General features: G+C 49.3%; 1 protein-coding gene across 5 annotated transcripts in view; it reads left to right on the forward strand.

Moving 5' to 3' along the window:
- Nucleotides 1–14,144, forward strand: part of MYT1 (myelin transcription factor 1) — a 65,640-nt gene that overhangs the window by 23,065 nt on the left and 28,431 nt on the right. For all 5 annotated transcript variants that reach the window (XM_071446752.1, XM_071446753.1, XM_071446755.1 and 2 more), the window contains 5 exons: nt 6,222–6,276; nt 8,141–8,171; nt 11,320–11,382; nt 12,061–12,308; nt 13,108–13,980. In XM_071446752.1, coding sequence (XP_071302853.1) covers nt 6,222–6,276; nt 8,141–8,171; nt 11,320–11,382; nt 12,061–12,308; nt 13,108–13,980 — 1,270 coding nt within the window. The remainder of the gene's footprint in view (nt 1–6,221; nt 6,277–8,140; nt 8,172–11,319; nt 11,383–12,060; nt 12,309–13,107; nt 13,981–14,144) is intronic.

Below are 14,144 nucleotides of genomic sequence, written 5' to 3' on the forward strand. Positions count from 1 at the left end.
TGTCAGCTGCATGCAGGTGTCGCCAGGAAAGCTCACACCTTCTTAGAAAGCAGAGTAAGCAGTTGTTGCTATATTTAAAATGAGCTCAATTAAGGCTTTTCTATTGAACCTGCCAAATAAGCACTTAGGTTAGATTTAATAAGATTGTCGTATGTTAATAAAGTAATGATTACAAAAGGTAACATTCCCAGTACCTGGCGCTCATCTGGTGCTCTGTCTCTAACAAGCACATCACGAATATTTAACCATTTCTTGCAATCCTCTGCTCTGCTTATCTGTGCTTTATCTGAGTGCCTGGCTCAGAGGTGAGAGGAGGAAATGGGGAGGGGGAGTCTGAAGGGAGCCTGGATATTGTGTGAGTGTGCAGCCCTCTTACCTCATGGGGGGAGAGGTCCTGATCACTCTCTAACCTTTGGATCTGCATTGTGTGCACATGCTTGCACTTCTCTGTGTGCTCATAAATATATATTGTATTTAAATGTAGTTTTTCATGCCAGTCACAGCTCGTAATCCACAGGATGCGCAGCGGTGAAGGACAACGGGATGTGGGGCACGTTTACTTATTTATTTTTGCCTCTAAAGAAGTCCAGGCATGGGATAAAATTTCCCATGACAGGTTTGAAATGAGATCTCTGCAGTGCTGGGGAGAGCTGATCTCTGCATGGAGCCAGCTGAGCCCAGACGTTGCTGCCAGGGCTCGTCCTGGACCATGGTGTCTGGTGGCAAAAATGAACCTTTGCCTCCCAAATCCATTTTCCTGTGCCATTGGGATCTAGCTGGGAGGCAGCTGAGTAGCAGGCAGGTTGTTGGTGAGGACTGACTGCTGTCAGGACAGGTAGGGTGGATGGTGGTGGGGCCACCAGAGCCCATCCCTGCTGTCCCCTTCGCAGAGATCTCATCAATCTCCCCACATTGTGCCACCCAAGGATAATCTCATGGAAAAGGCAGCTGGCTTATCACAGAGCTGGAAAACAATGAGATTGAAGAACTACAATTATTTCCCCCTCCCTCTTCCCTACCCCTCCTCTTCTGGCACGGGAGCCATCGGCACGCACGGAGCCACTCGGGTCCTGCCGGCATTGGGATTGCGCGCCGTGGCGCTTCCCAGGAGGGGAGAGGAAGGTGTGTGTCAACTCCAACCACGGCCCCTGCAATCAGCCAGCCTAATGCTGGGCTGTCAGAGCTGTGGAGGCAGCGGTGCAGCTGCGCCTGTGTCAGATGTGATGCTCAGGAGCAGCTTTTCTGCTCTGCTTCCCCCAAGTGTGGAGGATGCTGCTGCCACCGCGGCAGCGCTCGGGAAGCGCTTCACTCGCAGCGCTGGGTGATTCTAGGGGGGGGGGCTGGACCCTTTCTGCAAATGCAAAGCGACAGCACGGCTTCAGGAGGATGTTTGTGACACAGCTGGAGTGTCAGATTCGAGGTGGGTACAAGCTGTGGGTTTGCATCTCGACATGTCAAGGCAAAATCCTCCCCCCTCCCCGACTCGGAGCCGGGAACACCGTGCAGGGTGTCCTTTCCTGGAAGCAGTCAGAGCAAAAGGCAGATGGGAGCTTATTCAGCTGAGAACAGGACTCACAATAGGTGGAACGTCAGGAGGATTTAAATCAAGCAGCTAGGAAGACCCTAAAGGAAGGAGAGGGAAAAAAATCCCTCTAATCTCAGAGTGTGGTTATAAAATAGCAGCTGAGAGCTACTATTGAGCCTTTTTTAAAAAGTAGAGGCACACTGCTGATCAAGAGTATTTCTTCCTCCATCACCCCTTATTTATTTATTTTAAAAATTCCTGGCTAGAGAAGGCCCAGCAGGACAAAATCCTCCTCGTTTTCTGCAATGAACAAAGATGCCATGGCACTTTATGGAGAGGAAAGGGGAGAAATTTGGAGACCCAGATCCAGGTCTCTCCACCTGTGTTCAGCCTGCAACAGCCAAGGAGGGATTCCTCATAAGAAACAAAAGGGAGGAGAAATCAGGATAGGCCATTCAAACCCATCCTCACTGAGAGGCAGTTTTGCTGCCTTTTCCCTTAAGGAGCTAAAGCAGGGACTCTTTGGATCTTCAAGAGGGGAAGGACCAAGCAGAAAACCCCTTTTCAATAATTCCGTAGGAAAAAAAATGTCATTTCTTCTGGCATTTTCCTTCTGCTGCTAGGCAAACATAAGTTGGGGGGGTTTTAAAAACTAAAAATAGAGGCACTGTGTGTCTGTCTGTCCCTCTAAAGCTCAGATGCTGCTTCCTGCAATTGGCATTTTGCTACATCTACAAATGAGCACCAATGGAAGCTCTGCTGCTTTCAGTGTAAAATAAATATTCCTGCTGAATCCTCACCTCCCTTTGTCCAGCTGAAGGGTTTTTCAGCATGTTTATTTTCTCTGAGCTCCGTGGTGCTCTTGAATACATATAAAGTATTACTGCTGACCGGGGGGAATTTCAGCAGGGCCTTTAATGGCAGATTTGCATAGAGCTGTTGAAGCCCAGGCACACCTGGGCATCAGCACGTGCTGGGCTCCCAGTGGGTTTGTGCTCTGTTATGTTCCTTGGGCTTCCAATGCAAAGGAAATGTGTATTAAGACAAGAAGGGAAAAGAAAATGTCAACCCTGTAGGTACTCCAGAAAATGAAACTTCAGATCCGTGCTGTATTGCTGTCTTGGCAGCAGAACAAGACCTGGGCTGTAGAATCTGGCTGTTAAAATTCACACTGTGCTCAGGTTAAACTCTTTTTCAAGTTTATCTGTCTGAACATCGTTGATTTAAGTCTGCAGCATTGACAAATTATCATTAAAACTTGTATTCTGTTCATGTCAGGGAGCTTCTTAGTGAGGGTAAACAGGATAGGGGACATTTCTTACTTTTAGAGAGAAAAGAGGGGGAAAGGGGGAACATAGAGATGCAGTCACATTCCCAAGGTTACCCTGAGTACCACTGATCTCAATCCTGAAGGGAGTACCCTGAGACCCAGCACAGGGTCCTCTCCTGTAGTGTTGGGTTAGGAAACTTGCTAGATGCTGATATTGATTTAATCTTAGAGATAACCCATGCATAAGGTGAGGAGGTGTGGAATAAACCTCTGTCTTTTCCAGCCAGACTAATGTGCTTGTGACTGGCATCTGGCAGCAATAATTTATTTGCAGGTTTCCTTTTGGGCTGCTTTGTTTTCCTTCAGAGTTAAAGCAATAAGACTGAAATCCAGACAGCTCCTCAGCCTGGCTGTTATGTGAACAAGAGAGAGAGCTAATGAAAATAGCCTGTCGGTCTCCAGGACTGCAAACATGCACTGTGTGACCTGAAATTTCACATTAAAACGATCTGTCTAGAGGGCTTCTGGCTGAGAAGGCAACAATAAAGGACAATGGTTTCATGTAACCTTCCTGCATCTGAGCCTGATATCACAGAGGCTCCAGAAGCACAGGCAGGGCTCTGCCAGTTGTTTAGGTTGCCTGGGAGGAGCAGGGGCTGAGCTCTATAATGGATCTTATTCCTGGTGTTTCTGCACTTTGGAGGGAAATGAGGATTTTGGAGGATGATCCTGATGTTGGTTTAAGCTGAAAAAAGGACCTTGATGGTAGAAAAGAGAATCTGGGAGCACAGAGCACACCCCATCCCAACGGTGATATAAATACTATAAAAACACAGCAGTGGGGCTGTGTCAGGGTCTCTAAACAAGCAATGGGGTGTTCCCTATAGGGAAAATGCCCAATAATTTAGAAATTTGGAGTTGGGTTGCTTTGGGTTGTTGGTGGTGTTTTTGGGAGTTTTTTTGTTTTTTTTTTTTTTTTTGTAGAATAGGCCAAACAAGGCAGCCTATTTGGCTTTTCCATTCTTTGGTCCTTAGCAAGGTTGGGTCACCAGATGTCCCTTCCAGCCCTGAGAATTCTGTGACCCTGTGGGTCTGTACCTGCCTTAGGTGGCTCCTGTCCCCTTTGCCCATGTGGTGACTGAATCTGCTCCTGCCTTCCCAGGGTGTTTGATCCTGGCTTGCAAGAGGAATGGGAGGCAATGGGAGGAATTGCTCTGAGGTGCCGTGGTGTAGTGAGGAGCCTGCATGCCAGCTCACATGATATTCAACTTCCAAAGACAAATGTGACCTGAAATGGGATCTCCCCTATTTATAGATAGGCAGCTTGAGCCCGTCCCACCTGTCTGGCTAAGAAAAATGAAATTTTGCTTTGCTTTTCCATGCTGTCTGTGGGTCCTGGCCCCTCACAGGCTCTGCCCATTGCCCTTCCCACAGCCTGACCTCCTCTGCCCCTTTGATCTGCAGGAAACCCATATTGCCCTAACACACACCAATTCCCTGTAAGAATAGTCCAAAAAAGGAATAAAAGAGAGGGAAAAAAGAGAGAAAAAGCCCTCCCTGGCATTGCTGGTGGTGGAGGCTCCCAGCAGTGCAAGGTGCCGCTGTGTGTGGCAGCATTAGGGAGAGAGCTCAGTGTGCCGTTGTTGGAAGGCTCATAAATGTAATGAAGTCCCTGTGACACCTGCTCCTCTCCACTCTTTAAACCAGAGCCATTGGTCCACAGGGAACTGGGGCTTTAAAAATACAAATTATAGTAATTGTCTGCTGTGTTATTGGGAAGATTGTAATAAACGTGCAGCACAACACTGCCGTGCCATGAGCTGAATGCTGACAGGGTGCATAAATTGCTCCAGGTTTTGATTCCCCTCACCCCCCCTTCTTTTTTTTTTCTTCTTTCCTCTCCAACCCCCCCATCTAACAAATCATAGCATGTTCACATTGAATTTCTGGAAGGTGGCAGTGTGAAGGAGAGAGGTGCCTGGGGGAAACTTCATCCCTCCTCTGAGGGGTTTTTAGCTGTGATGCCCCAAGGCCTGGAGACCTTGGTCCCTTCTCCCTGCCTGCCCCAACAGCCTCCTTCCCTCTTTGCTGCTCCCAAACCACAGGGAAAGCACCAAGCAGTGTCTCCTTTGAGGGTGAGGAGCCCCTGGGAGCTGTGAGCAGCATTCACCAAGGTGTTTTTAGGGTGCATGTGGGGATTCAGCAGCACACACCCTACCTGCACCATCCCCACTGCCAGTGGAGCAGCAGATGCTCTGTGTGCATGTCCCTTCCTGCCCCTGGACCAGAGAGAGCAGAGGTGGTGTCCCTGCTCTGTCAGGGGTGCTGGAGCCATAGAAACTCCTCATTTAGGAATAATACAGGAGCTGGCTTGTTCCTTCTCTAACTGGGCCTGTAGAGGATATTCCAAAGAGAGTTGGTTTTTATTATGTCAAATCCCACTTGCAAATGGTTCTTTCACCTCCTTTTCTCTCTCCTTGTAATCTCTGGAGGTAGTGTCCCACATGGTAACGATGCAGTAAAACCCAAATTGTCTTCCCAGCCTAGCAGGCTCTGACCCCCTGCCCTGCTCCCACCCCAACCTTGCCATTCCCCCTTGGCATTCACTGCCAAACACTCCTCTCTGCAGAGAGAGCATCTGGGTCAAGGGTGAGACACAAAACAGCTCTTTGACCGCTTCAGCAGCTCCTCTGACAGCATTAATGAAATCCCATTTAAATCATTCCAGCCATGCCATGGAGGTCCCTGCTTTCCTGCTCCCACCTCCAGGCACTGCCTGGTTTCAAAGGTGCTGCACCCCAGAGGTGGCTGCACTTCAGACTTGTGCTACCTTGTGGCATGTGGTGATGTTTAATTAATATCCAGAACTTTGAAGTCCCCGATGTTACTTATTCATGCCCGTGTTCCCTGCAGACCTCGTGTTTGATGTCCATGTTGTGAGTTATTTAGATGCAGTCATCTTTGTGGCAAATTTAAGCAGAGAGGAGAGGTTGTTCTTTAGGGCACTTGTGAAAAATTGCCCTTTTTCAGGCAGGAGATCAGCTCAGACACATATTCAGAGATTTCTGATTCTGTGTTGGCATTCCATCCAGGTGCTCACAGCAGTTCTGTGCTGTAAATCCAGAGAAATCAGCTCTGCCTTTAACAAGGGCTATCTCATGCACAGCCAGCACATCTGGGTGTTTGTTCCTCTGTGCTACACAACAGACAAAGTCCTTCCTGTGTCCCAGGATGTAGAAATTAATTTAAAATTGCTAAATCTGGGCACTGTGGGTTGAACAACATCATCAAGGTAAGAAGCCTCCATCTCAAAAACACGGGAAAGCTTTCCCAGCCACCCACGCAGCCACAATCACATACGAGCTTGTCCTTTAATGCTGATTTTCTGGTTATCTTTCAGTAATGATATTTTTCTCTCTGTTGCAGATGAGTTTAGAAAATGATGATAAGAGAGCACGCACGCGATCCAAGTCTGTCCGAGGTGAGTGGGAGCCCTGGGCTGTGCAGAGCTCAGCTCCCTGAACTTCCCTTGCTCCAAACAGGCTTTGGTTCTTCAAATCCAGGCTTAACTCTTTAAGTTATGCTCACTACCCCTGCTCTAACCCCACTGAATTTTGCCTAAAAAAACCTGCAAATGTCCCAACCACAAAACTTTATAGGCCCTGATGATATTTAACCCTCATCCCCTGCACTCAGCTGAAGGAAAATAACAAGCAAATAAGGGAAAAAGCCTCCATGCCTGCTTTGCTGTAGGGGATGGCAATCACTGGAGCTTCAGATCAGCTCCCAGGGCTTTCATCAGGCTCATTCTGCCAGCGGCTTTGAAGTCACACATCTGAGAGTGCCTGGCAGAAGTAGCTCATGCTGCAGAAGCAAATGGGCCATGCCCCGGCAGGGATGGGAGGACAAACAACTGGTTAATTGAGATTGATTGGGATTTATTTCTGGATTAAAAAAAAAGAAAAGAACTGAAATTCTGTGCATGTTTTCTCTCTGGGAGAAGAAAAGAGGCTCTGGCAGAGCCCAGGTTGTCACCTCAGGTAGTCCCATAGCCATGGGTGATGGTTGTGATGGTTACAGACCAGCCTCTCTATTTTTTGGTTCATTTTTGTGGCTGTAGATGTGACGAGTGACAAAGGTGGCTGGAAGTGAGGAACCAACAAGGTTGGAAAGGTGTGATGGCTGCAGGGAGTGCAGCTTCATCCTACAGCTGGGCTGGGCCACCTTCCTTTTGTCCTCACCTTCCTTCCTCCTTGCTCTTTACAGCATCTGCACCTTTTAAAAACAAAACCAAACCCAGATGTTGCCAGCTGTGTTGAGCTGAGCTTGAATATCTGGATTTCATTGCTTTGTTGCACATACACAAAGGTGCTTGTTCAGGTTGCAAATGAGACTGCCCTGATTCTATTTATTTTCTCACACCCTGCCTTTTCCACACTTGAATCTGGGTTTCTCGATGTGAAAAGGTAATTTATTGCCTGCACCCTGGGACTCGTCACTGCCTCCAGTTTGTTGAAGCTTGTGAGTCATCCCACTGGGAGCTGGATCCCAGGAAACCCAATTAGCTCAAACAAATTGAGCAAACGTGTTATGGTTTTTAGCCTGGGCAAATTTAGACTTGTGCTGAGGGATTTTTTTTTTTTTTCCTCTTGATTATTTGGATTCCTGGCTGGATGTAAGGTTTCAGCTGCGATGTGAAGTTGCTGTGTGTTCTTGTTATGAGCAGTGAGAAGCTCTCTTATTGACAAGTGGGGAATAATCCCTAAAAATCCTACAAATTCTTGTTTACCCTATACCCCAAGTAACAAATCCCCACCATATGTCTGAGCATTGGCAGGGACTCCTGCCTCAGTCTGATGGGACAGGGAGAGGAGAAAGATACTGGTGAATGTGGCCATTGCAGGAAAACAGTTGTGAAGTGTGAAAGAAGAAATTGATGAGCAGCTTTAAAGGGCAAAAAAGAGAGATGAAGGCATTAGAAAACTCAGTCTTTATTTAGAAGTGTTTGAGTTACATGCATGCATGTTAGAACAGTTCCATTGACTTCAAAGTCATCACGGATTCAAAGAACAGAGGCAATCCCCGATGCTGCCAGTGTGCACTCACCTGCCTGAAAATCAGCAGAGGCGTGAGGATTTACAAGGCAGGGTTATAATTTGCTACAGGCTGGCATGCAACAAAGGACAACAGGACACACTGGCCCTTTCTTTCCCAAGTGGGATGTCCAGGGATGAAACAGGAACCCAGCTGCTGGCAGGAGAGCTTCAGTCTCGGGGGGTCGGGCACCTCTGGTTTGTTTCTGACCTTGTGTTTGTTTCCATTGCTGCATCCTGCCCCTTGCCCAGTGCCCACGGAGCTCATCGGCCAGGAGGTGAGGTAAGGACCCTGCTCCTCCTTGGCCATGGGAGGGATGGAGGGGGGCACATGGTGGGACTGGCTTGAGAGAAGCCCCTCAGCTGGGAAACCTGGGTGAGGGCAGAAAACCCATGGGATTAATGGACTCTTCTATTGGTGGTTGTGTCCAAGTCCTCAGGGAAAACACATCAGGGGAATCACAAGAGTTAAAGAAATAAACTGCACCTCTGGATGAATGTCATTAGACTGGAGACCCTCCAGCCATCCTCTGTCCCACCCCAGATTTAAACCCCAGTCAAACCTAATGCCCACAGTTTGTGTTTCAGGATCACTGGGGACACCATCCTGCTAACCAGAGGGGTTTTTTTCCACATATTTGTCACATCACTTCTGGTGCTGGATGCTCCTCCAGCCCCCCTGTCCTTTGCTCGGTCACTGAGCTCCTGTTGTCACTCATTTAGCAGTGCTGGGATGCCAACAGCAGCAGCCAAAAGAGCAGGAGCAGAGCCTGTGCAGCCTCCCGAGCTTCTCATTAGATCTAACAGCCTCCCCCACCTGCAAGCTCCCCCCAAACCTTGCACAGGGGCTTTGCCAGAGGTAGGAGCCTTTAACCCGGACAGGGGCTGCCTCTCCTTGCAGCCTCTCGAGCGTGTCAAAGAGTAATTGCACCTAAACCGACCCAATTTCAGAGCATTTTGCTCCTCCACTCTCGGATTACTCTGGAGAGCCGGGAGGAGCCAGCACTGGGCATGCCCCTTCTCCAACTTTTATTGCTGAACACTTGAGTGGAGGTGGTAATTGGAGCAGGTGACATATCTAAGGGGCAGGACAGAGTGCTCCACAAAGCCATCTCTGCAGCTGTCACCTAATTGCCTGAATAACTGGACGATTAATCGACTAATTGGAAGCAGGGCATCGTCTGCATAACAATAAGAAGCCCTTTTGTCAAGCAGATGAAGGCAGCGGAGAGGGGGGAGCGGTTCGGTGTGGTGGCTCTTGAGGGATGGAGAGCAGCTTTAATAGACCTCGAATCCCGTTTCCCCTTTCGGGACTCGTGCCAAAATACACGAAAACTCCCTAAAGGAGAGTGGGGAGGGAAAGCCTTGCCCAGAGCATGTAGAGCATCACCTTTGTGCTGGTGCTTTTTAAAGGCATTAAATCAACAAAGTGAAGCCAGAAACATCCCAAATCGACACCTGCTTCAGCAAACCTCGATGCTGAACCACTCGTGTCTTTCCTACGTACTTTTTATTGCAGGCTTCATTAGACCACATTAAAATGGGGTGATGGGTAATCTGCTTTAATTGATACAGGAAAACTTATAAAAGCCTATAACATCTTCATCAGAGCTGCTCCTGTTTGCCATTGAATGAGGCCTTTTTTAGGCAAGTCACTGGTGACATAAGCACTGCTCTGTCTTTTGGTGTGCAGTCACTGCAAGTGTGGCTGGGGCTGCTTGGGACAGAGCAGCCTCAGTCAGGCCTGAGGACAATTGAAATTAAATAGACTTTTAGATCATAAGCAGCAAAGAGGGAAGCTCCCTCTCCCAGTTACACATGTCAGGGGCATGAGATCTGGGCCTCTATGACCTCCAGTGTCCTGCTGGAGAAGGGACACTGTGCTGCCAGGCCAGACCCCAGGTGTGGTGGGGCTGGGACTGTGTGTGGATGCCAGAAGAGCTGGGAGCCATCCCACAGGAGATGGCACTGGAGGATGTGCAGCAGCACGGGTTCAAGCCAGGTCACAAGCAAGGGGGACAGCAGGAAGGGGGGATTTATCTGGGGGAGCCGTGAGGGGCAGCTTCCACCTCCCCAGAGCACTGTGTCCCCTTAGGGGATGTGGTGCCACTGATTGCCCTCTCAGCATTTGCTTTGCTAACCTAAAGCCAGTCAGTCTCCCTGAAGGAAGGATTCCTACTCTCCTGACAGCTCAGCAGCACTGTCCTGCCCCGGTTTTGGGTTGAATTTTGGTTTTTGAACACAAAGATCTGTCTTGTATTCTAGGGAGCTGAACCATTAATAACCTGCCAGTGCTCCCAGAGCTGCTGCACCCATTAGTGCAGCCAGACCCTCTGTGTCCTCAGCTTCCTGCAAGGGCTGAGCTCTGCTGAGAGCAAAACTCTGAGTCCCTAAAGCCTGACTTGGCACTTGGTACTATTTAACGTTGTCCCATGTCTTTTACTCTGAGAATAACAGGCTGGCCAGATCCCCTCTGGGCTGGTGATGCCTTCTCCCTTTGCACTGTCATCAAGAGATTTCATTAGTGCTTCCAGCTTCCCAGGCTGAGGGTGATACAGTGCTAAATGAGGTTATTAATCCTACACGACTCCAGAATTCCTCAGACATCAGGCAAGTCACTTGGGCATCCTATAATCAATGCCATAATCTGGTTTTGCCAGAAAATGTTTGCTTTAATGCTCCTTATCTGGAGCCCTTACAGCTCCTGAAGCTGGGACTAATTACCCCTGCAGGGGAGGCTTGTGGTCCCGTGTGAGGGATGCTCAAGTGAAGGCAGCAGTGGTTGTGAGCGGGCTCAGAGCTCCCTGCAAGCCTTTAACTCATCCTCTTCTGCAGAGCAGCAAGAAAAAATTGCAGGGATTTGGGAGATCTCATCACCTAAATCCCATCCATTCTCCCAAAAGTGAGGTTTTGAGGATTTTAGTCCTGGGGATCTCCGTCCAGCATGTCTGGCTAAAACCTCCTTGATAAAGTCCCAGTCTGCTCTTCCCCAAAGCACACACATTTCTTACTGTAAGTGGCCCCAGTTCCCTGACAAGCCACCAGATAAGGGAAAATCCCATGTTTTCCTCCTGAGAAAAAGAAAACTGGAGAGTAGCAGCAGGGAGGCAGAGTGCAGTAGCTGTCTGCCTTTAAAAGCTTGCTCTCACACATGCAAATATTTAATTAAACACACTCATAAAACTATAGCAAACTGTTCATCTAATTAAACGGGGTGAGTAATTTCATTAATTTTTAGCAAACTGCAAGGCTGCTCTCCTGCCCTCCTCCTTTGGAATTCAAAGGGACAAACGGAACCACTTGAAGGAAATTACCTTCCTGCTTGCAGTAAGCTTGTTCCTTGGCCACAGGACCTGTTTAACTGACTGTAGGTGATACAATCCTCATAAATTCTCTTGCTGTTCCTGATGGTGGTTTGTTTCCCTCCCCAGCTGTCCAACCCCAGGCTGTAATGGGTCAGGACACATCCGTGGGAAGTATGCGAGACACAGAAGGTGAGGTGGGCTTGGAGGTAGAGGGGATAGAAAAATGTGAGCAACAGAGCCAAAGACAGGTGTTCACTGAGAAAGGCTGGTTCATAGCAGCAATCTAATTTGTCTGCCCCAAATCTTCTTGTTTCTGGCTCTCCATCAGTCCCCAGGGGATCCTGGGGGGATCTGCTTCTCCAGACTCATAGCAGCCTTCCTTTAGACCCCAAACTTGGCCAGAAGTGCCTGACTCAGCTGTCTGGGGGTGGTGGGAGCTGCTGATGGGCAGAGATTTTGGTCTGCTTTTATGGCTGGGGAAGGCAAATGAGAGCACATTGGCTGCCTTGGAGGTCATGCAAGCCTTAACTGAGGGTTTTCATCACTCCATGAACCATGCAATTGGAGCAGTTGGGGCTGGTTCTGCACCCTGTGCCTGGTTGCATCACCAACATTAGTCCTGGGATGCCACATCCCAGTATTCGTGTGCTGTTTCTGGAAAAAAAGTTGATGTAGTTTCACAGTCAAGGTCTAAGAGTACATGTGGCCACAGAGGTTAAACCAGCTAAAAATCTGGGGTGCTGGATGATTTTTTGGGTAGTATTTGTGTAATTGTCTCACTCATGTTTGCCTAACCAGTTGGGATGAAGTAGCCAGGCCTCTCTCACTCAGCAATGCCTCCTCTCTGCTCCTTGATCCCATCTGCAGTTTACAAAGCTGCCCTCTAGCCAAGAAGAGGAAACTTCAGGATGCTGAGGCCGAACATCTGGTGTCCAAGAGGAAATCCCACCCGCTCAAACTGGCCTTGGATGAAGGCTACAACGTCGACAGCGACGGCAGCGAGGAGGCCGAGGCCAAGGAGGAGTCTGGCTCCGATGAGTCAGAGGGGATGCTGGAGGAGGATGAGGCAGAGGCCATGGAGCAGGAGGAGACACACAGCCCCGAGGCAGCAGAAGGTGCTTCATCATTATTGAGGGCAGAGCTGTGTTCTGCAGGTGAAGAAAGGGCAGGAAGGGTTGACAGCCAGGAGTTATAGATCCTCTGGATTATCTACAGGATGGGTGCCCCAGTTACTGGGGGGGCCCATTGTTGGGTAGAGGCACAATGGCAGTGCTTGGGTTAAGATGAGAAGGCACAGTGCCTCCAGTGTCTTAAAAATGAGAGCTTTTCCTTCAGGGATGCTCCCTAGGGAAGGACCCATGGAAAACACAGAGGAGCTTGCTGTATGATGGGGAAGCCAGCCAGGATCCCATGCAGCTGCCATGAGGGGTTCAGCAGGATCCTCCTCCCTGTACAGATCTGGCCACTATCCAAGAGCAGAGGAATGGCAGGAAAAGGACATGGATTTTCAGCTGGGGTCCTGACACTGCCTTGCTCACTGGTTTGGAGCCCTGGCCTGGGTAGCATAAGCAGCAGGGATGGCAGTGGGCAGATGGTGCATCTGAGCCCCATGTGGAAATCCTCTTTCCCCCTGCCATCCCCAAATTCAATAAATTAGGATGCTCCTGAGGTGGAGCTTCCAGGCTCTGGTTTCAATTAAGTTTAAGCAAAACAAAGTTGTATTTTATGAGTTTATATAATTACTTTCTTTGCCTCCTTTTTTATTCCCTCTTCTTTTCTCTTCCCTCTCCTTTTCTCTTTTACTCCTTTCTCCTTTTCCTCCTTTTCTCATTTCCTTGCTTTTTTCTTTTTGTTCTTTTCCATCTTTTCTTTCTTTTCCCCTTCTTCTTTCTATTCCTTCTTTCCACCCTCCAGAGAGAAGCCCAGCAAAATCAACCCACTACGGACAAAACACAGCAACAAGTACATCTGGGCCCAGCAAGGCCAACTACAGCAGCTACCAAGAAATAATCGCCAACTCTCTCCTAAACTTAGGCCAAATAGCAGAGGAAACCCTCGCCATCGAAGGGCAGCTGCCCGAAGCGGAGCTGCAGGGCTCCAAGCCAGCATCCAACGTCGTGCATTTGGTCCATGAGGATGCAGGAGAGGAGCTGGTGGAGGAGGAGTGCGACAAGGAGATCATCATCCAGACGGAGGACGCGGAGGAGGTCATCGAGGTCACCAGCGAGCGCAGCAGCGAGTTGTGTCCGGAGCCCCGGGACGACACGAACGGAGAGGAGTCCTGCAAACTGGAAAAGGCTGAAGCAGAAGAAGAGGATGAGGAGGATGATGATGAGGAGGATGACGAGGAGGAGGAAGAGGAGGAAGAGGATGATGAGGAGGAGGAGGAAGAGGAAGAAGAGGAGGAGGAAGAGGAGGAGGAGATGGCTCCTGAAGTAATCTGCGAGGAAGCTCCTCACACTTCTCAGGACCCCCAGAAAAGCCACTGTGAAGGGCAGTTCAGCCCCAAGCCCGAGTACTCGGTCATCGTGGAGGTGCGCTCAGACGACGACAAGGACGACGACGCCCGCTCCCAGAAATCAGCCGTGACGGATGAGTCGGAGATGTACGACATGATGACCAGGGGCAACCTGGGGCTGCTGGAACAAGCCATTGCCCTGAAAGCCGAGCAGGTGAAAATCGTGCGGGAGCCCAGCCGGCTGCCAGGAGAGCACGTGAAGCACTTCCAGGTGGAGGACAAACAGAACAAACCGCTGGACAGCATCCGGAAAAGCTACTACGGCAAAGGTATGGGACAAACCTTTGTCTATCTCCCTCCTTCCCATCCCTGGTGGAAGAGCTGAACTTGTCTGCTCAGCATGGACCATTAGGCTGATGTGGGGAGAGTTCACAGCCCACAGGGGGAGTTCAACCACAAATCCTCAATGCCCAAAGGGATGGGGACATCCTTG

The sequence above is a fragment of the Agelaius tricolor genome, unplaced genomic scaffold (genome assembly GCF_023055355.1).
Source record: "Agelaius tricolor isolate 1412-34295 unplaced genomic scaffold, bAgeTri1.0.p SCAF_23, whole genome shotgun sequence".
Taxonomy (NCBI): domain Eukaryota; kingdom Metazoa; phylum Chordata; class Aves; order Passeriformes; family Icteridae; genus Agelaius; species Agelaius tricolor.